This window comes from Ciconia boyciana, chromosome 6, assembly GCF_034638445.1.
Source record: "Ciconia boyciana chromosome 6, ASM3463844v1, whole genome shotgun sequence".
Classification (NCBI taxonomy): Eukaryota; Metazoa; Chordata; class Aves; order Ciconiiformes; family Ciconiidae; genus Ciconia; species Ciconia boyciana.
Window position 1 is genome coordinate 45,929,933 of NC_132939.1, and position 21,113 is coordinate 45,951,045.

At 49.5% G+C, this 21,113-nt stretch overlaps 3 protein-coding genes across 12 annotated transcripts in view; 2 read left to right on the plus strand and 1 right to left on the minus strand.

Annotated features, from left to right (window-relative positions):
- The window catches only part of FLVCR2 (FLVCR choline and putative heme transporter 2), a 42,245-nt gene extending 27,086 nt beyond the window's left edge, over positions 1-15,159 (plus strand). The window contains exons 6-11 of one of the 4 annotated variants that reach the window (XM_072865436.1): positions 1,265-1,375; positions 2,043-2,148; positions 2,641-2,752; positions 3,182-3,237; positions 5,582-5,679; positions 13,666-15,159. In XM_072865436.1, the coding sequence (XP_072721537.1) occupies positions 1,265-1,375; positions 2,043-2,148; positions 2,641-2,752; positions 3,182-3,237; positions 5,582-5,679; positions 13,666-13,672 (490 nt within the window). In that variant the 3' untranslated portion in view covers positions 13,673-15,159. Of the gene's footprint in view, positions 1-1,264; positions 1,376-2,042; positions 2,149-2,640; positions 2,753-3,181; positions 3,238-4,010; positions 4,199-5,581; positions 5,680-6,857; positions 8,330-13,665 lie in introns of those variants that run through there. The other 3 variants (XM_072865434.1, XM_072865437.1, XM_072865435.1) reach the window with 3 other exon arrangements.
- Positions 15,160-15,649: 490 nt separating this feature from the next.
- Positions 15,650-18,292, minus strand: ERG28 (ergosterol biosynthesis 28 homolog). Its single transcript, XM_072865438.1, has 4 exons — positions 18,030-18,292; positions 17,737-17,827; positions 16,367-16,485; positions 15,650-16,198 (listed from the first exon to the last, which is right to left on the minus strand). Exons 1-4 carry the CDS (start codon positions 18,160-18,162, stop codon positions 16,119-16,121), a joined length of 423 nt encoding a protein of 140 aa, XP_072721539.1. The 5' UTR covers positions 18,163-18,292; the 3' UTR covers positions 15,650-16,118.
- A 265-nt stretch (positions 18,293-18,557) lies between these two features.
- TTLL5 (tubulin tyrosine ligase like 5) overlaps positions 18,558-21,113 on the plus strand; it is a 144,142-nt gene continuing 141,586 nt past the window's right edge. For 6 of the 7 annotated variants that reach the window (XM_072865306.1, XM_072865307.1, XM_072865302.1 and 3 more), the window contains exons 1-2: positions 18,558-18,999; positions 19,220-19,389. In XM_072865306.1, coding sequence (XP_072721407.1) covers positions 19,307-19,389 — 83 coding nt within the window. In that variant the 5' untranslated portion in view covers positions 18,558-18,999; positions 19,220-19,306. Of the gene's footprint in view, positions 19,085-19,219; positions 19,390-21,113 lie in introns of all 7 variants that reach the window. The other variant, XM_072865304.1, reaches the window with a different exon arrangement.

Here is a 21,113-nt window from a genome sequence, read left to right on the forward strand (position 1 = left end):
AATTCTAGGAACTGATACCAAACACATTCTTTAATGGATTAACACTAGAATTTGTAGAAAGTACACAAGTAGCTCATGGTTATACATTTAACTTCCTCCTAAAAGACAATGCCCAAAAAGTTAATATTTTGTCAACTCTGGTAACAGTTCAGCTTTCAAGACCCTGGTGGAATTTCAGTCAAGTAAAGGATTTACCTTTCCTTCCTTCCTTCCTTCCTTCCTTCCTTCCTTCCTTCCTTCCTTCCTTCCTTCCTTCCTTCCTTCCTAAAATTACATACTGCGAAGGGCTACTTGCTACCTCCAGTACTGGAAAGAGCCATGTTTTTTTGGATGTGGGAAGAATTTCCTTGGCGTCTAGTCAGGGATGACAATTGCTATGTTTCAGTTCTGGTAAAGCTGGCCTGAGCTGCTGTGTGTGTCTTGCAGTACTGAGCCCACGGATGTTCCTCAGCGTGGCCAGGCTGCAGATATGGCTGTTCCCAGGATCTGCCTGGCATGCTTCCTGGGCATGGGGTCTCTTTGTCCCTCCTGCCCAGAGACGAGAGCTTGTGGTTCAGCTGCCGTTGGCCATGGAACTGGCACTAGTCCTGCTAAATGCTGCCGTGGCTGCCACTGCTGGTGAGGCTGTGAGGGCAACCTGGCTTGCACGTCACGTCTCCAAGTACAGTAGGCAGTTTAAACAGAGAAAGGAGCAGCAATGAAAGGTGTTTTGGATAGCATTGAAAAATACAGGCACATAACACCGTTAGCAGTGTTGTGTCACCTCTTTGCTTTCCTGCTTGGGTGTGCTTAATCACCTCAGCTCCTGCTTATAAGTAAGCGTGTCCAACTGGTTGTAGTACAGAGGGTGCCCAGGAAAGATTAATGATCTCTTTATTTGGCTCTTGTTCTCTCCCTCAAGAGGAATGTACAGTGCATGACCAGGGACCTGTCAGCCCATGGTATGATCTTCTGGGCTGCCTCATAGGTGCCTCCTTATAGATGTGATGCCCCAACCCCACAGGGAGCAAAGCCCCCGGTCATGAGGTAGGGATGTGAAAACTCCTAGGTCCTGTTCTTGCTTCTCCTGCTGCCCTGCTGTGTGTGCAGGCCCTTCCGTGCTCTCTGTCAGTCTAGTTCCTCTGTCTGGGGTAAGGGTGTCAGAGAGCTGTGCAACTTTCTTTTTTTTTAATTTTTTAAAGCATGTGCCTCAAACTATATCAAGATCTGTGGGCAAAAAGGAGGACTGGACTAAATAAAACCCTGACTCTGCTTTTCCTTGCAGACAGACAACACTAGTTGTCTACATCATGTCTCTGGTGGGAATGATAGCCTACACCTTCACTCTGAGCCTAGGCCATCTCTGGGTGGTCTTTGTGACTGCAGGCATGCTGGGGTAAGTTCATGTGCAGGCTGCTTTCCTCTACATGTGAGCTGCTAGGGGATGAGCAGGGAGGCAGAGGTCATGGCACAGGAGGGACAGGGGAGAACCACAGCCTGTGTGTGGCTCCTGCGTAGTTTAAGGACAAAATCATCTCCTCTTCCCATCTCTCTCTCATATGTGTTTCATTAGAGTCAGGGACATTAGCATGGCCCTGCTCAGCTGCAGCTGCCTTAAATGTTCCAGGTAATCAAGTGAAAGCATTTGGGAAGTGAGTGGTACCACAGCCCCATAGATGGGCAGGAATGAAAAGCATGTGGGCCTGGGTGGCTGTTTGACCATGCTGGGGACGGCCCCTTAGAGTTACTTGTGGGACATGCTGCTTTTAATGCCTTGTTCTTGTAGCAACTGGCAGCTCCCTGCTGGCCTGGCTCTGTGCCTTGAGGCTGTGGGCAAAGGTATTTCTGGGTAGGATTGAGGCTGTGGGCAAAGGTATTTCTGGGTAGGAGGAAGACCTGTGCCATGGTGAGGGAGTCAGACAGCTGCCTGGGCTGTGACAATGCTAGGGGAAACATCCCATGCAGTCAGTGAAGCATCCCAAAAGGGATATGGGCTACACTGTGCCTCTTCAGTCTTCTTTCTGGCAGTTGCTGAGTGTGCCTTTCTGTGTGTTTCTTCACAGGTTTTTCATGACAGGATACCTTCCCCTGGGCTTTGAGTTTGCTGCAGAGCTGACATACCCAGAATCGGAAGGAACATCATCAGGGCTCCTTAATGTCTCAGCACAGGTAGGTGTGCTGTTTTCCCTTTGCTTGCCTCTTTAGAGAGAGATTAAACTGTAGTTCCCAGCCTTGACTCCTATTTCTTGTCCATGATTATTGCAATGCACTGCAAATCTAAGCACCCCAGGACCTGGCTTTTTGAATGATGTTCCTCATGACATTTCTCTAGTGGCACCCATTCTGTTTCTGCTTAGGAAAATCCATCAGGTTGCCATCTTTTGTCAACTCTGGTAACATCCTTGCCTTTTCCAACATTGCTACTAATAGCCTAGGACCTGGCTCTTCTCCAGTGAGAGATGGGATTCCACCCTTAAGGGTCACCTGTCTTCCCATCAGCTGCAAGGAGGTGCCTCTGGATATGTTTATAACCAAACTTTAGCCTTGCTAAGCCAACAGCTTGGCTGGCCTGTATGTTCTGACACTTCGGTAAAGCTGGGAAGCTGTTCAGGCTGCTTTATAATAACAGTACAGCTTGACACTGCCTTCGTTTGTTTGTAGATTTTTGGTATTGCCTTCACCATTGGCCAAGGCCAAATCATGGATCGCTTTGGGACAAAGGCAGGAAACCTCTTTCTTTGTTCCTTCCTGTTCCTGGGGACCGTTATGACAGGTAATTAAATTTTTCAGTGTTCCTCTGCTGTGACTCTTCCCCTTGGGCTTGGCATATGAATTGAAGGGCTTTTGTGTGTAGCGGTGCCTGCAGGAAAGGGCAGGACCCACACAGCAGTCCCATAGCAATGCTGCTGTGCTTCTTTAAGCATCTGGTCTGTGTGACAAAGAAGATGCAAGGCTTCTTGCCCTGGCTGCTGGCTGGGGTCTCAAAGATGCACCTTCTACATGCTGCAATAAGGAGTCTCTACCCTGCCTGTTTCAGAAGTGCTCTCTGCCTCATCCAGGAGAGTGGTTTCCCTTGCTCACCGTAACGTGTTCCTATCTCCTCTGGGGCCTCTGCTGCCCCTTTGAGTCCTGGGGAAATTGATTTGGGCTCTGCATGGGTGACTTAACTGCCTTCACATCTTTCTTCCTCCCTCTGTCCCAGCATTCATTAAGGCTGATCTCCGAAGACAGCAGGCCAATTTGGATAATGAACAGACAGTGAGTAAATGCCCCTTCAATCCCTGCTGTGCCTCTGCTATTTGCTCAGGACAACACCCAACCTCTCTTCTTTCTAGGAATGGGGCTGGCCCTTTCTGAGTTACGATTGCAGCTGCGATTCTCTTCTTTTATCCCAGCACTTCTTGCCCAGCCTGTGGGGAAGCTCCTTGTTGGCATTTTCAGACAGGTGGCTGTAATCCCAGCTCTGCCAGCTGCTGGGGCCTCTGTTTGCTTACTGTTAATGTCACGCAGAATCTGTAGGCTCTGGTCCTCTGGGAGTCTGCAGGGCTTCACACATCTTCGTATCGGCTAGGGACAGATGTAGGACAGTGCTGTGCTCGCTTCTCTCCCCTGACAATGCACCTAGCCCTCCAGTGCTTTGCCTTTGTTTAGAGCTAGGTAATTATTACACCAGTCCCCTAGGGAGGCAGGTTATTCCTTATATTCCCCGTCCTCAGCTGCCAAGTGGGGTTCAGTATATGGGACTGGAGGAAGCTAAGTGGCAAAGCCCAAATGAGGGCTTGAGAAGCCTGGCTTCCCACACTTTGCACAGTGCTGCAGACAAGGCTGCTAGTTCATATGTGAGCACCAGAGCTCGGGGTATGATGTCCCTGTGGCATGCTGTGCAATAAATGCAGCTGTTTGCATGTAGGAGAGGGCCCCCGGTGAACTAATTGCAGTGGATACTCTTAGAAGTTCTCCTTGCAGGGAAAGGGAGGGGACTGGTGGTTGGTTGAGGCTCTTTTCCATATTGCTCTGGGCTCCTCTTCTAGGACGTTAGCAGAGACGTCCACTCAACATTCATGAAGCCATCAGCGACCATGACTAGCAAAGTGCATAAGCTCAGTTCTCTACTGGCTCGAGTCAGCTCTTTTCAGAAGACAGTACTGACTTCCTCCAGATAATCTAACCAGTCCGATCTGGAGAGAGACCAGAAGGTCCAAGAAGCAGCTCTGCGCCGACTGGCTGCTCAGGAAGGTGGATTTTCAATTACAAAATATATGCTTTTTTATTTTTTTTTTATTTTTATTTTTTATTTATTTTTACTGAACTATCTGAGCACAAATGCAGAGGGTAGACTAAGTAAAGAGAATTGATGCTGCCTTGAGTAGTTCTTGCACATATAATTCTAGACTAGATGGGGGGGAAAAAGCCTGTACAATTTATCTAGTTTGGATAAAGGAGATCCCCCCCCTCACCCCCCCATTGTCATAACTTAAAAAGAATCCCTGCTTTTCCTCTGCTCTGAGGCTTACAACTTTGGCTGATTTTAGCAGTGATGAGCATCATGGTCTACGGGACCAAGCTAGAAGGCAACTGGTCTCCCAGAATCCTGGGGTGGATGGGGCTAACTGGAACACGCTTAGCTAAGCTGAGCTGGGGTAAAGACCAGTCTGTTTTGATATACACCAAACTGCTTGTATCCCTCAATTAACAGTGCTGAAGTCAAAGGCAGAAGATGACTTGTAAGGCCAAACCATCCTCCGCAAGCCCTGAGGCAGCAGTGTTGTAATGAGAGGTGCTGGTGGCACTGTGAGTTAATTCATAACATGTATGTGGAAGGCTCAGGAAATATCAAGGTCCTTTGGCAGCGAACATGATGCCTAGTAGTAGTAAGGTCCTTTCCCTTTCTCAGACACTTCTCTCACCAGATGAATTATACACTTTTGCTTAAGCCATTTTTAGTATAAATCTTTTTAGTGTAAATACAATTGTAAGCTTTCTGCTGGAGGGGGGAGGGTGTTGAGACCAGAGCAAAGGTGGTACAGGTGTCATTTCTGTAATCCTAAAAGCTTCCAGAACTGACTACAGTAAGAACCAGAGGGATGTGTGTGAGGTAACAGGTCTCAGTCAGTCAAAAACTTCCCTGGCAGCTCCTTCCCCCTGAGGAGCCATGCTCTGAGGAAGTCATGATGGACACCCCACCATGAGGAGTCACGCTCTGAGGAAGTCATGATGGACACCCCACCACACCCCCAAATGTGGCTTCCACATGGCTGAGCTCACCTGGGTACTTCTCAAGCTTAACAACCAACCCCAGGTGCTCAGTCAGCTGAAGGTGGGCTGAACCTGGTGTTCTGCACTAACATGGATGCCTCAGTCAGGGGAGCAGCCAGCTGGGTGTGCTTTTGTGCAGCCAGCTGGTGGCATTGTGTGCTGCCTTTGTGGAGAGCTCTGACGGAGTCAGGTACTGGAGCTTTTCTACATGGCACAGCCAACTTACACATGCTTGGGTTTACTGTTTTTTTCCTTTGCCTGTTCTTTTTTATTTTTCCCCCCTTTCATTTCTTTCCCTACTTGCCTCCATCTTTTCTGGGATGGTGACTTGTGGCTGTTGTTACAGAGACTCCAAGGCAGCAATCAGATCACGGATTACGGGACTGTAGCTTGTAACCCTAACCCCATCAATTCCCATTCCTGCTCACTAGCTCACACACAAAGGTAGGAGAATTGCACTAATCTGCTTCTCTGAACACTCACAAGTGGCACAGGCACCAAGCCAATGGCACTTCTGGGGTGACAGCAATGGCTGTAGAGTACCAAGAATCTTTCTGGCCTTCTCGGGTACCCACCTGAGAGGAAAGACAAGACAGCTTTCAAGAACAGAGTGGAGATCCCACCAGATTCATGTCAGATAGGGGCATAGCAATTCAACTAGGTGCAGCAAGGCAAAGCCTGGTGCTGGAGCAGGTGGAGAACTGAATTGTCAGTAAGTTATTGGGGAGAGGAGGTGCAGGCATTTGGAGACTCTTCTCTGACATTACTTTTACAGTCCAGATTCTTGGCTGGAAGTGATACCAGGAGCCCTGTAGAAGAGTTGGCTTTGATCACAGCCAGGGCACATGGCCAACTTCAAGATGGAAATTTAAAAACATCTAGCCATAACAGAGTCATTGGGTTGGTGCCTTTTGGTATAAGAATGCCTGAAAATTGTAAAGCTCTGTGCTTGCTGATCTGTGAATCTCAATGGCACTTGGCATTTTCTCAGCTGTTGCTCGGCGTGTAACGCTTTATTACTCACTGTCCTCTGCTTCGCGCTGACTGGCTGATCTGCCAAGTTAACCACACTACCCTTTGCTTTTCAAGGTGTTCATCAAGTGTGTGTATCACTTAGTGCCACAGCCAGCAGGACTAATAGGCAAAAGCAGAGTGAGTCTGTTGGGAAAAACAGCCTTAATCCTGCTAAGACTAGAGTATGTGCTACAGGGAGTGTGAAGCTGCCGTGCTTTGATGCAAACATGAGGAAGAGTCCCACAGGCAGGGAAAGATTTGACTCCAGGCTGAGTGCTTCTGAAGCTGTTTCCATGCTGCAGTCTGTGGCAGTTTTAGCAGGGTACACATGTGGTGTTGATTTGGGACCAAGTAGTTGAGAAGCTGTAGCTGCATGATCTGGGCAAGCCTGCTTGGGGTATATTGGTACTTTTTTGATGGCTGAAGTTTGTGTCATCACCTTTGTTAGCAGACCTAGCTTGGTACAATTGCCGGTTTTACCACTGACATCCCAGTTGCAAAATAGACACTGCGAGGCTCAGGCATGTTGCTGTATATGCCCCGCGTCAAAACTGCTTCCATAAAGAAAAAAAGATGGGTCATTGTCATAGGCAACTCCCTTCCGACAGGAACAGAAAGAAGGCCCAATATGCAGACCGGACCTGCTTCTTCAGGAAGTGTGCTGCCTCCCTGGGGCCCGGGTTAAAGATGAGAAGAGAAAACTTCCTTCCCTGGTATGGCCCTCAGATTATTACTCATTATTGATTTTTCAGGTAGGCAGTGATGAAGCTACAACTAGAAGTCTGAGGGCAATCAAGGGAGACTTCAGGGCCTTGGGATGACTGGTTAAGGGATCAGGAGCACCAGCAGTGTTCTCCTCTATCCTTCCAGTTGCAGGGAATGATGAGGGAAGAAACAGGAAGAGCCAGCAGGTCCATACCTGGCTCCAAGCCTGGCGTCACCGGCAGAATTTTGGGCTTTTTGGTCATGGGTCGGTCTACGCGACACCAGGCCTGCTGGCAACAGATGGGGTACACTTGTCTCAAAGGATCTTTGCACAGGAGTTAGCAGGGCTCATTGAAAGAGCTTTGAACTAGATTTGAAGGGGGAAAGGGATAGAACCAGGCTTGCTAGAGATAAGTCTGAAAGCAGGACGCCAACGTTTGAGGGACGGTGTGCTAGCAAGGTCCTTTGGTCTGCCATCTCAGTGGAGGTAGGGGATGGAGATCCATGTGGCAGCAAAGACGGAAGGGTTATGGATGTGCTAGAAACCACAGAAGTACCTGAGAATGGTCACGTAGGAATTAGGGCTTCTTCCCCCCAAAAGGTGACAGGATCAGTAGCCCAACTGAAGTGCATCTACACCAATGCACGCAGCATGGGCAACAAACAGGAGGAGCTGGAAGCCATTGTGCAGCAGGAAAACTATGATATAGTTGCCATCATGGAAAGATGGTAGGATGACTTGCACGACTGGAGTGCTGCAGTGGATGGCTATAAGCTCTTCAGAAGGGACAGGCAAGGAAGGAGAGGCGGTGGGGTATCCCTGTATGTTAGGGAGTGTTTTGATTGTCTAGAGCTTAGTGATGTTGATGACAGGATTGAGCATTTATGGGTAAGAATCAGGGGAAAGGCCAACAAGGCAGATATCATGGTGGGAGTCTGTTATAGACTACCCCACCAGGATGAAGAGGCAGACGAAACATTCTGTAAGCAGCTGGGGGAAGTCTCACAATCACTAGCCCTTGTTCTCATGGGGGACTTCAACTTAGCAGATGTCTGCAGGAAACACAATACAGCGCAGAGGAAACAGCCTAGGAGGTTCCTGGATTGTGTGGCAGATAACTTCCTGACACAGCTGGTGAGGGAGGCAACTAGGGAAGGCGCCCGCTGGACCTGTTGTTGGTGAACAGAGAAGGACTTGTGGGTGATGTGATGGTTGGAGGCTGTCTTGGGCATAGCGATCACAAAATGATAGAGTTTTTGATTCTTGGAGAAGTGAGGAGGGGGGTCAGCAGAACTGCTACCTTGGACTTCTGGAGGGCAGCCTTTGGCCTGTTTAGGAGACTGGTTGGCAGAGTCCCTTGGGAAGCAGTCCTGAAGGGCAAAGGAGTCCAGGAAGGCTGGACATTCTTCAAGAAGGAAATCTTAAAGGCGCAGGAGCAGGTCATTGCCATGTGCCAAAAGACAAGCCAGAGGGGAATAGGACCGGCCTGGCTGAACAGAGAGCTTTGGCTGGAACTCAGGGAAAAAAGGAGAGTTTGTGACCTTTGGAAGAAGGGGCAGGCAACTCAGGAGGACTACAAAGATGTGGTGAGGTTATGCAGGGAGAAAATTAGAAGGGCCAAAGCTCAGCTAGAACTTAATGTGGCTACTGCTGTAAAAGACAATAAAAAATGTTTCTGTCAATACATTAGCAACAAAAGGAGGGCTAAGGATAATCTCCATCCTTTATTGGACGTGGGGGGAAACATAGTGACAAGGATGAGGAAAAGGCTGAGGTACTTAACGCCTTCTTTGCCTCAGTCTTTAATAGTAAGCGCAGTTGTTCGGATACCCAGCTCCCTGAGCTGGAAGACAGGGACGGGGAGCAGAATGAAGCCCCCATAATCCAGGGGGAAATGGTTAGCGACCTGCTACACCACTTAGACACACACAAGTCTATGGGGCCAGATGGGATCCACCTGAGAGTACTGAGGGAGCTGGCGAAGTGGTCACCAAGCTGCGTTCAATCCTTTATCAGCAGTCCTGGCTAACCAGGGAGGTCCCAGTTGACTGGAGGTTAGCAAATGTGATGCCCATCTACAAGAAGGACCGGAAGGAGGATCCAGGGAACTACAGGCCTGTGAGTCTGACCTCAGTGCTGGGGAAGGTTATGGAGCAGATCATCTTGAGTGCCATCACGCAGCACGTACAGGACAAGCAGGTGATCAGGCCCAGCCAGCATGGGTTTATGAAAGGCAAGTCCTGCTTGATGAATCTGATCTCCTTCTATGACAAGGTGACCCGCTTAGTGGATGAGGGAGAGGCTGTGGATGTTGTCTACCTAGACTTTAGTAAAGCCTTTGACACCATTTCCCACAGCATTCTCCTGGAGAAACTGGCTGCTCGTGGCTTGGATGGGCGTACACTTTGCTGGGTAAAGAACTGGCTGGATGGCCGGGCCCAAAGAGTTGTGGTGAATGGAGTTAAATCCAGTTGGTGACTGGTCACAAGCAGTGTTCCCCAGGGCTCAGTATTGGGGCCAGTTCTGTTTAATATCTTTATCAATGATTTGGACGAGGGGGTTGAGTGCACCCTCAGTAAGTTTGCAGACGACACCAAGTTGGGTGGGAGTGTTGATCTGCTTGAGGGTTGGAAGGCTCTACAGAGGGACCTGGACAGGCTGGATCAATGGGCTGAGGCCAATTGTATGGGGTTCAACAAGGCTAAGTGCAAGGTCCTGCACTTGGGCCACAGCAACCCCCTGCAACGCTACAGGCTTGGGGAAGAGGGGCTGGAAAGCTGCCTGGTGGAAAAGGACCTGGGGGTGTTGGTTGACAGCTGGCTGAATGTGGGCCAGTAGTGTGCCCAGGTGGCCAAGAAGGCCAACAGCATCCTGGCTTATATCAGAAATAGTGTGGCCAGCAGGACTAGGGAAGTGATCGTGCCCCTGTGCTCAGCACTGGTGAGGCTGCACCTCGAATACAGTGTTCAGTTTTGGGCCCCTCACTACAAGAGAGACATTGAGGTGCTGGAGTGTGTCCAGAGAAGGGCAAGGAAGCTGGTGAAGGGTCTAGAGCACAAGTCTTGTGAGGAGTGGCTGAGGGAACTGGGGTTGTTTAGCCTGGAGAAAAGGAGGCTGAGGGGAGACCTTATTGCTCTCTACAACTACCTGAAAGGAGGTTGTAGCGAGGTGGGTGTTGGTTTCTTCTCCCAGGTAACAAGTGACAGGACGAGAGGAAATGGCCTCAAGTTGCACCAGGGGAGGTTTAGATTGGATATTAGGAAAAATTTCTTCACCGAAAGGGCTGTCAAGCATTGGAACAGGCTGCCCAGGGAAGTGATTGAGTCACCATCCCTGGAGGTATTTAAAAGACGTGTAGATGTGGTGCTTAGGGACATGGTTTAGTGGTGGACTTGGCAGTGCTAGGTTAATGGTTGGACTTGATGATCTTAAGGTCTTTTCCAACCTAAATGATTCTATGGCTGTTGCAAGAAGACTGACAGTCGGAGTCAGATGTGAGCTTCCAGAGGATGCAGAGCTGTGGAGTTGTGCAGGCCTCACACTTCCCACTGAGACGCTATATCATTGGCTGTGTAGCCCTTTTGATGATGGTGGGTCTTCCCCTGTCTTGACCTAATGGAGGTGCAGTCCCACGGTGGAGGTAGGCAGCTGGCTTATTGTTTTCCCTGGGGGCCCATCATCCAGAGTATTGGCCTAACAAGGTGTGATTCTTCCTGGTGAAGAAATAGAAATGATCTGATGGAAAACTGTCATAAACCTTTAGCTGGTTGTTCAGCTGTTGAGTGGCTTTGGTGCAGAGTAGGACTGTGGAACAGCCTGATTTCCCAGTGTATTAAGGAACACACAAGGAAAAACCCACATGCTGATTCTCACAGGGAAAGATCTTCCATTTTCACCTAGTCATGGCTTCTGGTGGTGAAATGGAAAACCTAGAGTCTGGCTGAGCTGTTTACTTTGCAGGGAGAAGAGCAATGTATAAAGCCATAGCTTCAGTGACAAGAGCCAGCGCTGATCAGCCTTGACTCTCTACCCAGGAGTCACAGCCTCTCAGCAGCCACTTGTCAGAGCTTTTGGCCACTGTGTCCACACTGCAGGATGTTTTCCCTTCTTCCTGCAGGACCTGCCTTGTGGTCACAAGCAGTTTGTCTTCTGGCGGTGCCCTTATCTGCTTACCATTATAATTAAACAGATGTTGCAATTAGTAGAACTTGTAGTGGGAACTAAATTAACCTAATGGCATTGTGGACACCTTGTCCTCTATTAATACAGCTGTAGTGTGGTTCCAACAATCCTCCCACTTCTGTCTGCCTCAGTTCCCAGAGCACCTGCAGGGTTAGCTTTCTGTATCTCGGGACACTTGGATCAAATGCCCGTTTTACATGATAATGAGTCTCTTTGTGGGCTGCCTTTGTTGTAAGTGCATCTGAAACCTTTCCAACATTGCGCCTTGAGATTTCATAGTAGTGTCAGTTGATTCAGCATACACGTTATACTCACGTATATGCTGGGTACAGCCTGTGCTCATTTGCTCCTGGTTTCCAGCATCCATGCAAACCTTCCTGCATTGTTTCTTTGCATTATGAAATAAGCATCTTTGCTGATTTCCCACGGTTTGTTTTGACTTAGGAGTGAATTGTTCAAGAAAAGTCTTAGGCAACATTTCTTTGGAAATACTTTTAAGCTTGTGTGGGTTTCTAAGAAAGCAGCTATCATATAGAGTGCAGGATTCCAAAATGGCAGGACTGTCCTTTCATTCAAACTGGGCTTTGCTAGGCCTCTTTGAAACTTGCAGATTTGATTAATGTGTGTTCAGGGCACTTGAGACTACTTTGTGCTGGTCTTATATAGTGGTCGATAAATTAAATTTTTGTGTGTGTGTGTGAAGAACCTATTCTTGATAGCAGAGAGTAGGGAGTAAAGTGGTTTCAGACTTTGTCCTGGTTTTTGAATTGTAATAAAATTAAAACTTTTGTCTGGAGTGTTATGTTACTAGCAGGGCTGAGCACTGATGAGTGGATGATTTTGGATGACCAGTGACCTGCTCTAGGTACAGCCACAGCAAGGGATTTGTTTAAAACAGGACTGAAGTTCTGCTGTGTCCTCAAACCATGTCCTGGATAAGTCAGGACTCAATCAGGGCCAAGTACCTTTTTTTGCTGGTTGTATGTTTGCCTAGATGCAAAGATGCATCTGATGGATCTCCATGGAATACCCAAAAGTATGTAGCTTTTTCCTCCCAAGGCCAGTGTGATTTAGAGACCGGCTTAAGGCATTAAGGCAAGCATCTACCCGCAGTAGCTTTCTGGAGTCCCTTGCAAGCTGTAGCATGCTTACTCTCTAGTGAAATACTGCCAATAAAAAAAATGTGCTTGAATTTTGCATAGTAGGCACAAACAGTGTGTACCCATCCCCTGCTTCCCAAACTTCCCTGCTCCCTTTCTGTGCTTACTGTGTGTCAAGCAGCCTTCTCCTATCCCAAAGCCATGGACAGGCCATCTGCATGCCCTTTTCCAGTACCATGACTCCCAGCTGTGAGAGCAGCCTTCCTTTCCCAAGGCGGTGGAGCCCTGCAGGCTGGCTGATCTCCTGAACTTCTGTTCCTGTAGCTCCACAGCAGCTGAGTGGTGTTCAGATCCCAGAGGTGCTTGGGGAGCCTGTTCAGAGTTGCCAGAGTGCTTCCATGATGCATTCTGGTGGGCTTTCCCAAGCCTAAATGCAGCTTTCCCCTTACTCCTACCTCTGGCACTACTTCATGCACTCCCCTACCCTTCCTGCTGGTAGGAGTTCCCTCTTTGCTCTTCCTGGCTTCTGCTTCCAGGCTTCCAGGGCAGCAGTCTCCGTTGTCCTTGCTTTTCCTCTGGGAAATGACACTACAGCTCCCTCCATCTTAAGGGAAGAAATTGTAGGAGGATTCAAGTAATCAGGCTAATTCTTCTATAGGATTTATGCAGAAAAGAACTGTGTATGTTTGCCTCTTATTTCTTATGGCTCTGAGATATGAGTAATGAACTTCGAAAAAGGCCTTATCTGTACTACTCTGTGGAATTATCTGAGCCATAAGTCCAAGCTAGGGACAGGGAAGAAGCGGGACAGAGGGTGCCAGCCCTGAATGGGGGTGGGGTGGGGATGAAAAGACTTGAAGATGAGCAGTACCAGCAATCTGTCTGGGAGTTGAAGAGGCCCTCAGACATGCCAGAGTAAGGACATAGAGGAGCTAGTTGCTGTGCTGAGCCTCCTGAGGGTGCACAGGATGCAGGTTCTCTCTGGTGCCCGCTGCGCTGCCCCATGGCATGAAGGAGGAGTTCCCAGTTCCTTCCCTTGCCCAGGGAACTGGCCCTGCAGCTTCACCGCTTCAAGGCTGATCTTGTGTCACAGTGAAAGGTCTTCAGTGAGCTGGCTGTGGCGCTGATACCTGGGCCTGTACGGCTTCTGTGAATTAACTGTGGTCTGAGGACTACAGCAAGTAGCTTGAAGAAGGTGGGACCCTTGCTCTGCCCTGCTGCCCCAGTGCCCCTTGTGTGGGCAGTAGAAGGGTCTGGAGAAGGAGGAGGGAATCAGGTGCACTCTCTGAGGATGGTGATTCTTTGGGGATTTCTGCACACTAGCAAGGAGCTGTGAATTAGCCAGCCTCTGGCCAACTGGTCTCTCTGAAGCCTGGGTCTGGCTACCCAGGATCCTAACCATATTGTTTTTCTCTGTCTGACTTGCAGAAAGTGATGCCAGAAGCCTGCACTGATCCCATAGTCCTTGAGGAATCAAAGTTGTGAAATGGAGGGGTGGCAGAGCTGGGACATGCAGACCCCCTCATTCCAGTCTTTGCTACCTACACTGTCTTCCTGTTACATGCACACCATGGTGGGAGGGGCAGCCTCAGGACAGGAGCCTACTGAACTGCTCGTGGAGAGTGTGAAAGAGCAAAACAAGAAGGGAGTTGCTCCCTTCAGTTATACCTCTGCATCTTGCTGTTTTGGAGACTGCTGCTTGGGAGGAAAAGTTGGGAAAACGCACTGCTTCCCCCATCCCACCATGTATGCTTGGAAAAGAAAAAGCATACATGCTGAGAAAAGCCATAGTTCCAGGCTAGCCCTGAGCCCATGAGTGTGGCACCCTGCACGTGGCTGTGTCTCCTCTCACAGGCAAGCTGTGACATGAAATGCAGAAGCTGGACCACGCTTACTTTGTGAGCAGCCCTGGAAGAGCTTTCAGCTGGCTCTCAGGAAGGATTGCTCTGCCTCAGTGCTCGTGATGCTCTGTGCTGCACAGGTGATGGTACGGGCCTCAGCACATCACCAGCACGTGCAAAGCAGTGCATCTGCTGCTGCCAGCTCTGTTTTTATTATGTGGTTGTCCCAGATGAAGAAGTCTGTGGATAAACCTCTGCTCAGAATTCACTGAGGTTGCTCTGTTCCTATATATTAGGAGTAATTGAGAGATATCAATATGCCTCTTTCTACCTGGAGGCAAGGACTAGTTCTGCAGCTTACATTGAAGCTACAGCCTAAGCCCAGCTCACTGCTACACTAGCAACAGGAGTGACTCAAACCACAAGCTCCCTGGGCTGAGGACTGTCTCTTCCTCCTTAATGATAAAGTGCCTTTTGCATGTTTCAACACTACATAAAAACTCTTGTGAAGTGTTATATTGAGATAACCAGCCAAGGCTGTGTTGCTTTTCACAGCCACAGAGAGGGGTTTGAGTATGATGGGAATCCAGATTTGCTCCAGTGTGGAAGCTTCCTACTTTATAATAGAGAACAGGAGAAGAAGCCCTCTTACCAGCATTTGTGTCTCATAGACACTGCCCTTCTGTATGCTGCCGTTTATCTTCTAAACACAAATGTAAGATCCTTATATTCCTTTCCAGCATCCCTCCACTGGTGGAGACATCAAGTGTCCTTATATTCCTTAATCATGCAGTTATGCATATATCATTTGTGGGGGGGACAAAAACCACAACCAGGTGGAATGGATAAAAATAGTCCTCTCTGACATACCATTTTTGACAAAACATTTTTCTGGGTGAAATTATACAGTTTTTTGACACATTACAAAATTCAAGTCTTATCTTTGATAGTTTGGGATTGAGGATGGGGGTCTAAAATGGCTTTTCAATAGGAGTTTTTATATAAAATAAGAACACTTGAAGTGTACAATGAAACCTGACAAATTCATATTAAATGGTTGAAACAGTCTACATCTGGCTCTTTTAATATCCTGAAATGTTTTGCAGAATGGAAAACTCATCTTTCTGCCCAGCGCTACTGTTGTGCTCTAGTTCTCCCTTCTGTGTTTTTTCCTCTCTTTCTTCTGCACATGCACTGCCTTCCCAGCTAGGAGATCCTGCTGGTTCCTTCCTACCTTCTGTGCGCTGCCCATCTGCTTTGGGCGTTATTTCATCTAGGTCTAAGCAACCTGTTCCTGTTTTCTCTCTTCTGTAGCTATAGCTCACTGCAAAGGTAGCTCAGTCCTTGCTCACAGATACATGCAGTTTGCTGTCACCAGCATGCTGTGGAAGCGAGAGCTGCAACAAGTGTGTGAGAGAGCATGAGTGAGCGTGAGCAGTCAGACCTGAACTTTGTGGGAAGGAGTCAGGGAAAGGTGGGTTTGCTATAAAGAGAGATGATTTATCCTGCAACATACAAACTGCTGTTTGCTCTGAGGTTGTACATCCTTTACCTGCTGCTGTGTAGCAGAAAGACAGACATAGTGCCCTGCAGTTTCTTTCATTTATTAGAAATGGCCCCTGACGAACACACGCATGTAAGTTACACAGCAGTGCCAGGGGCAGCACACGTTCTCTCTTTCTGGTCCAAAGTGTTCAGTGGATCCTGGGTAGCTCTACACTTCCTCCCCACAGATACACTGGGAGAGAAGTCCTTAGTGCACTGGGCACACCTGAGACATTCCCTGCTATCTTCCAGGGAGGCAGTCACCAACTGCCCCCGACAAGCTTTGACACAAACTCCTCTGGGACTTGGTCTTTGACATCAGTCAGTTGAAATGTTGCCTGGACAAGAAAAAACACTTGGTAATGAAGAATGATTGACAGAGTCCAACATTGATCCACCAGTGGGACTGGTGTCCTGGAGAAGTTCAGCTGAGCTTTAGTGGAAGTTCGGCAGTGAAGATAGGAGACAACGCTGACCTACACAGGGCCCTCAGCTTCAGTTTTTCTTCTTTTTTTGTGACAGTGCTTCTACCTCCAGGTATTGCAGCCCAATCAACATCCCCAAGATAGAGAAACCTGTGATAGAGATACAGGATGAGTTGTGTAGAAATGCCAGACAGGAGATGAGACATTACCTTCCACCATCTCCTCCCTGCCCTTAGCTCATAGCCCCATGGAGATTTTTTCTGGGGGGTCATAGCTCCAAGGAGAGTTTGTGGGGGGAGGATGCAGAGCACTACTTACTTGCTACCATGAGGGGTGCCATAACTCCAATTGTCAAGGCTGCAGTGTGGTAAATGAAGACCTCCGAGAGGAAGTGAACAAGGGCCAAAAAGAAGGTGAAGAGCGTGATGTAATAGAGGCTGTTGGAGAGCAGAAAGAAGCAGGTTATCATATAGCCCATAGCATGGGCACAAGCATGGCTGAGTGGAAAAGAGGCAAACCTGCATGCTACCCCATTTATCCTCCCTGTGGCAGCACAGAGGGCACTTGGTCCCTTGCCTAGTGAGGTGCAAAAGCTCCCTGGGCAACAGCTGAGAGGAGAATGGGGCAGCGTGTTCAATGGCACACTGAAAGTCACAGGCGTTATCTGGGCTGAAGGCAGGTGAAGGGGGGAGAGCAAGGGTAGGGCACCGGTGAATTGAGAAGCATGTGCGCACACAAAAAGAGGGTGAGAACTGGGTGAGCCAAGAACTAGGGCGACAGGGCTTGGCTGACTCCAGGCTGCATCACGCAATGCATCTTCCCACCTATGCTCTGCTACCCTCTAGGGGCCACAGCTGTGGAAAGTGAGCAGGTCCAAGAGACACAAGATAAAAAATCCCTCTAAGAAACAACTGGCTTCGTGGTAATTGGCATTGCCACCACCCTCTAAAAACAGATAGTTGAGTCCCTGCACCTCCCTACCACAGACAAGCCTAGGCAATCCAGGAACACACTGCCAGGTGAACAGTGATTTCTGCTGTGGGGCTGGGGGAGGCAGCAACAAAAGAGTGAGTTCTAGCAACCTCCAACACAGGCTTTGTCTAGCACAGACCCAGAGTCAGCCTGCTTGGAAATCCCTCAGAAATACTTCTGTTACCACAGGAATAAACGGCCTGCCTCCCACCACAGCATCAGGCTGCACCTCAGGCCTTGTCCTCAGCCCCAGATAAGAACGTATGGAAGAAGGCAGCGGGTTAAGACCACTGCAAGGGGCCCCTCAACCTGCCAGTCTTTAGCTGAGCTGTCAGAGGAAAAGAAGTACCCAGCATGTCAGGCCACAGCATTAGCAATTGCTTAATGTCAACAGAGCAGCAACGCCATCAGAAGATGCTTTCCAAGCTGCAGCTCAGAAATTTGTGACATAAATTCTCAGATCTACCAATTTCTGCCTGAGCTAAGAAACAGAACTCAAATGCACAGGCTCTCCCCATGGAGGCAGAAGGGAGCAGCAGTTAACACACAAATCCCGCACTGACATTTAAGCTTTGTTGGGGGATCGCCTTCAACCCTATAAAAAGTTCAAGAACAGCTTTTGATTCCCCACCTCCTCCGCGCTGCCCTCTAAGCTAGCTGCTCAGGTTGTGACTAGCAAGCAAACGGAAGGATTTCTCTGGTGCTCCTTTACATACGTCCTATTGCGGATGTCGATGGCGCAGAGACAGCGGATCACTGATGACAGCAGGGTCCAGACGCCAAAGGTCCGAGCCTGTAGCCCGTTCACTGCGCAAAGAAGGGGGGAGCACATGAAGACCACGCATAGCCCCGCCTGCCACCCCCCCATCCCCGCCGGGGAGGCGCACGCCGGGGCAGCAGGCGGCTCCCGGGCCCGAGAGCAGCCGCTGAGGCGGGGCCCCGAGGAGGGTCCAAGGCCCACGGCTGGAAGGCGACCTCCAGGCCTCGGGGCGGCCAGCGCGGCCCTTACCGAGGCCGGGGCTGGCGGTGTACAGCTTCTCCGAGAGGAAGCTGTGGTCGCGGAAGCTCTGCAGGGTGTTCCCGGCGGCGATGACCGACACCATCACCAGCCAGCTGCGCAGCACGTTCAGGAACCGGCTCATCCTCCCGGCCGGCACGAAACCTGCCCACAAGGACCGGGCCGCGGTCACCGCCCGGCGTCGCCCGTTACCGGCCGCGCTCCCTCACCGGAGCCCCTCCCGCGCCCGGCCCTGCCCCCTCCCGCTCCCGCAGCGCACGCCGCCGCCTATCACTCCGATTGGCCGCGGGAGCGCCTCTCCATCCACGCACCACGGTGACGTGAGGGCCTCCACCGCCAATCGAATCCCTCACCGCCCAGGAGGTGGTCCCGCCCCCTTGGCCCCGCCCACCATGCGGGAGGAGGTGGAAGCGGCGGCGGTGGGCTGAGAAAAGACCGGGCGCTTGGCGGGACTGTTGCGCCTGCGCACTGGGGCGGGCGGGGGGCGCCTGCGCAGTGGGGGCGGGGCGTGGCCGTCGCCCGTCGGTTGTTGTAGTAACGGGGAAGCGGCGGGAGGGGCCGCGGCTGCTGGGCCGCTGCGTCCGCCCGCCCGCCTCAGTGATTGGGGAGCTAGAGGGCTGAGGGAGCTGCTGTCTCAGGGCGAGGGGTGGTTGGCCGGCGGCCCCGGGGCGGGACTCGGGGCCCCTCGGGCGCTCCCCGCCGCTCTTGCTTCTCCTGGGGCCGCCACAGGCCGCCGGGCCGGCTGTCGTGGGGTAGGCTGGGCCCCAGCCGCCCCTCCGGGCGCGGCCAGGCCGGAGGGCTGTTCTGGGGCCGGTGGAGGCGTTACAGTGTCCGGCTGACCCCGGACGGTGGGGGAGTCTCGGCGCCGGGGAGAAGCAGGCGTTTCCCGCTGGGTCGGGCCTGGCCAGCTTGGTGCGGTTCTGCCGCCGGAGGCAGGGCAGGGCAGGGACGCGCTTCAGCGGTAAGCGCCTGAATGACTCTCACGGGCAGGTGGGGAATAATCTGCTGGAAGGTGATGCTTCTTCCTACACTTCCCTGGCTAGGAGGTGATTTACAACCTGTAACAAACTTGTTGATAGTCCTGTGAGAAATATGTATTGACAGGAGGTGGGGTTTAAGTTACCTCATTTCTCTTGTTGTCCTGCTCAGCTATGCATTCATGTGTTTAATCCTTATTGCAGGTAACTGCTCTTGCGAGATCCCTTGAATCTGCAAGAAGGAGTCTCAGAAGCTACTGAGACTGGGCTGTATGAAAACTCCCAGAGGAAATGCCAATTGGGATGGCTCGAGATCTGGAGGAAACTGGCTCATCCTCAGAGGAGGAGGAGGAAGATGTTGTAGATGGGCTGGAGTAAGTAGAAAAAACCCTCTTAACTGTTGCTATCTCCCTGCAGGATTTGTACTAATCTGAAAAGACAGTTGCATGCCTTACCCTCCTCCTACCTATAAAGTGGAAGATAGTTGGTTTGAGCCTCAAGCCTATGGGCAGGCTATCTACATTTGTAGCCTAAAAGATCACCATATTTATCAGGGTTGGAGGTGCAGCTCTTCCTTGGCTACTCTAAAGTCCGTAGTTTCATTGATCTCGTCCTGTCATGTTCCTAAGCTGGGAACTTTCTTGATGATGTTTAAAAAAATGAAGGAAATGAATGTCCTTTCGTTTTGTTTGTTTAGGTTTTAGTTTTGTTTTAGTTTTTACTTTGCTGCAGAGAATGGAAATGTACTGTACTATAGACTGATATGCAATGTTTTATGTCCTTTTTTAAAAACTGTCTTGTGAGAACTCAACTCCTAGAGTTCTTATTACTTACTAGTGTATGTTTGTTCCATCTTTTTAACTTCTATTATCTTTGCTTGTGAAGGAGTCGCTCCCTTATTCTTTCCCAGAGTGGAATCCCTTTTACGTTTCAGCTGGATCTACTTTAATATGTCCTGTTTGTTTTCTTTTGGGTGCATATTGTGACTGAGTGCCCAGTTGCAAACTGCAGTGACTTAAGGCATTTAGAGGAATGTTGCTTTGTACCAAGTAGTGGGCTCAGACTTGCCAGACCCTCATGGATGGAAAGATTCAGAACTGCCTTCACCTAGAACGTAATTGTAACAGTGTGTCTGCATCCAGTGACCAAGGGTCATGCTGGGAATGAATGACTGTCACCTGGAGGATTGAGCCTTACTGCAAATCCTCAGGACAGGCTTAACATAAACTCCCCTCCTGTTGCCTCAGCTCATTTCCCACTTATATAAGGCTCTGTCCTGTAGTGTAAATTCTGGAAGCTTCTCAGGTCCCTTCCAGGCTGAACAGCTAATTACACCCTAGTAGTTGATTTTTTTTTTTAATTTTTTTTTTAGAGGTGGTGGAAGCAGATGGTAGTGCTGTGAAGTTAATTTGTCTGGGTGATAAAGGTAATAACTTAGTTAAGAGGACCAAGGCTACACTTAAGAGTACTTGCTTGTCCTAGCATCAGAAAGTTGCCCTTTTATCTCTGTTCTTGTGTTCTAAGTGTAGGAAGTGTTTTGTCTTCTGTAGTTTCTCCAAACCTGTGGCAGACAATGAACTTGCACATTCTATAGACAAATGCTTCTGTGTATCTCTGCCAGTCTTTGTATTTCTTGTCTGTGTAGTTAGAGATGTGTCTCTTCAACCCCTCAGTCTCTGTTTTCTGCTAACTTTTTCATGGTTTCATTTCCTTGCGCAGTGACTAATAAGCAGTCCGAGTTTTATTTGCTTAGGGAGGTTGACAGGTTTTCTTTCTGTGATCTTAGGATTTTATATAACAGATCTTAATTTTTTGTGTGTGTGTGTCCTTAATTCCTCTGAGGAGATGATAGTTCCCAATGTAGTCTTGTTTTGGACAGAACTGGTCGCTGTATCTCGGAACCTGTAGCTTGAGTGGCTGGCTGTGGGCATCGTTGTTGAATTCTGGGCTTGTATTCCACTGCATCTGGCAGAAATTAAAAAGGAAGAACACAAGTTTATCTGTTGTGTTGAGTCAAGCCTGTTCTAGTCTCTCAAATTTTGCATGAGTGCCTTTTTGTGCACTTCAGAGTCCAGCATGCACTGATTTGCAGTTCTTA